The sequence below is a fragment of the Lupinus angustifolius genome, unplaced genomic scaffold (genome assembly GCF_001865875.1).
Source record: "Lupinus angustifolius cultivar Tanjil unplaced genomic scaffold, LupAngTanjil_v1.0 Scaffold_66_27, whole genome shotgun sequence".
Taxonomy (NCBI): Eukaryota; Viridiplantae; Streptophyta; class Magnoliopsida; order Fabales; family Fabaceae; genus Lupinus; species Lupinus angustifolius.
In genome coordinates, this window is record NW_017723224.1 from 7,371 (window position 1) to 9,990 (window position 2,620).

The 2,620-nt window shown below is 31.5% G+C and overlaps 1 protein-coding gene across 1 annotated transcript; it reads right to left on the reverse strand.

The window, feature by feature from the left end:
- Positions 1-624: 624 nt before the first annotated feature.
- LOC109339304 (root meristem growth factor 2-like) lies at positions 625-1,934 on the reverse strand. Its single transcript, XM_019576718.1, has 3 exons — positions 1,676-1,934; positions 1,526-1,557; positions 625-900 (listed from the first exon to the last, which is right to left on the reverse strand). Exons 1-3 carry the CDS (start codon positions 1,755-1,757, stop codon positions 652-654), a joined length of 363 nt encoding a protein of 120 aa, XP_019432263.1. The 5' UTR covers positions 1,758-1,934; the 3' UTR covers positions 625-651.
- Positions 1,935-2,620: the final 686 nt, after the last annotated feature.

The following is a 2,620-nucleotide window of genomic DNA, read 5'->3' on the forward strand; positions in this document are numbered from 1 at the left end:
GCTTGGAGAATTAGAGTGAAAGATAGAAAGTGAAACTAAATTAGAAAGCAAACATATTCATATACTAATAGACCTGTATAAAATAAATTATACCCGTCCTTATTCTTAATATGGTAGTCTAAGGCGTTGTTATAGACCGTGGTCTTTGTTATACGGTTCAAAGTCATGGTCTAATATAAAAAACCGTAGTCTTTGTTATAGACAATAGTTTTTTAACTATGGTAGTCTAAGGTGTTGCCTTTTGTTTTGGCAACGATTTTTTGACATAAGGTAACAATGGACAAAAAACCGTTGCCTTTATAACTAACATAGGCAACGGTTTATTCAGTTTGCAAGGACTACGACTTCTTACCATGGCCATAAGTAACACCTAAAGCCGTTGTTTATGATAGTTTATAGAACGATTATAAAACTGTGGCTATAAGTAATACCTAAAACCGTTGCCTATAATAGTTTATACAACACTTTAAAACCGTTGCCTATGATAGTTTATACAACACTTTAAAGCACTTCCAGAATATAAATTCCAAATTCAAAACAGTTTATAACTTCAGTGATACAAAACATATGGCGAAGCAACACAAAATTGGATAACATAAACAATGAAGCACTTAAGCATCTTCAACTGATTAGACAAAGTTCAAGATTTCACTAGTTATTCTTAGGTGGGTGGTGCTTTGGTCGATGATAATCAGCAGTAAAAGCCATAAAACCATTATCAACCTCATCATTCAAATGGCTGCTTCTTACACCTTTATTGCCTTGTACCCTGGAAGCTGATTTATTAGCATTGCCAACTTTTCTCATAACCTGCTTTATACTTAGTTTCTTCAAGCTCTCCTCAATCCCAGCTAGGGTTTTCACCATTGTTTTGTTTGTAGTACTAATCGCAATACTTGCCTGTACAAGAAATTCCCAATATATTAGATGATTTAACCACCTTTAACTTACTCATTGGAATAAAAAGCACTCCTTTGTATTATAGTATGTAATGAAAATGTGAAAAGGATTGGCCAGAGTTATATTTTTATAATCCAAGTGAATATAGAAGCAAGTACAATTGGCTTATAAGATAAAAATCTGTTATGAGTGGAAATCTTTTATACGAATATTATGGTCGCTTCCTTTATAAGAATTGATTTAATATTTATGTTCATATGAGTGATACATAATCTTTGGCTTATAATAATTTATAAAATGAAAACTATATATACATGATTGTTTAATTATTATAAATATTTTTTGGCTTATGATAATTACTTTGATGTATCAATAGCATTACTCCATATTGAATTTGTCTATATCATTTTTCTTTCTCCTTCCTTCAATTTTCTCCTGCAAGAATGATAACTAAACAATATATTTTCTGTATTTTTTGTATTCAAAATATTTCCGCTTAGCTGTCAATTCTTTTTAATGAGGTACCAACATTCATTTTAGAGAACAAGGAACAAACATGAAAAAGAGATAGACATTTTACATCCAAGAACAATCTAACTACAACAAAAAATATAGACCTATGTACCTTTATAGCCGAACTTCCATTTACCTCAGCACCTGCATTTTTCATCCACTTGTGGTCATCATTATTTGCTTATAATGTCGACCCAATATCTAAAAATTAATTAATGCATCGAAACATATATGCTAAAAGTAAAGATTTAATAATACATACCAGGAGGCATCAACCTTGCACTGGATAGGATGGCAGCAGAAAGAAACACAAGCAAAACACAAGAAATAATCTTCATAAGCATCTTGACCAATGTTGTTATATACTCTCCCTTTTTTAAGGTATGTTTGTTAAAAAATCTTTCAGAAAAGAGATATCACTTCAAATGGGCAACTTGTTATTTATAGCAAGTTCTTTTTTGTGAAAAACCTAAGTCAAATTTAGGTATTCACAACCTATAAAACCCAAGTCAAACATATGAGTTATTTTCTAACATACACACCTTCTTGAACGCTTTGTTTTACTCAAACACATGCAGTTAATATATAGTATTATACTAGTGCTCTCATTGGCAATATAAATGTTTTTGAATCCCTATAATATATTGGCACAATCTCTTAGACTAATCCTCTGTATCAGAATATGAACATTCATAAAGATCAACATAAATCATTATATTATATGAAATAAGCTTTAGGATGAATTCTGTGTGAACTTGTGGTCCATAGAATATATTAGAACAATGGCATTAGAAATTGAGAGGCTCAAACTCCATATAGCACTACCAATTAATTCTTGGGATAGGAGAGTTCACAAACGTTGATGATCAGAGAAAAGTGTTACTCTCACTAACTTGGAATGGAAGTAAAGTCTTGTTTGGCGTCTGTCTACCGCCATGCAATTAACGAGAAAAAGTTGCGCTTTAAGTTGCCAAGGTAGGTACAGTACGTAAAACAATGTTATGGATACATATTAAATTTAGGAGAGTTAGAGATTTCCCATATAGAAGAACATGACATTTTGAACTTCAAGGTCTTCATGTGTTGTGATAGAATCAATGTGCAGCTGCAATGATCATTGCGTAACATTGACCATATGTAATCAAATAAAGTGTATAGAATAAATAGAAGAGTAGAAGACAAGAAAATTTATTAACGAAGTTCGGTT

Coding starts and splice junctions, on each gene's coding strand:
- LOC109339304 (XM_019576718.1), bottom strand. CDS start 1,757: ATGCTTATGAAGATTATTTCTTGTGTTTTGCTTGTGTTTCTTTCTGCT. Junction 1,558..1,675: donor TGCAAGGTTGATGCCTCCTG/GTATGTATTATT, acceptor TGAAAAATGCAG/GTGCTGAGGTAAATGGAAGT. Junction 901..1,525: donor ATGGAAGTTCGGCTATAAAG/GTACATAGGTCT, acceptor TTTCTTGTACAG/GCAAGTATTGCGATTAGTAC.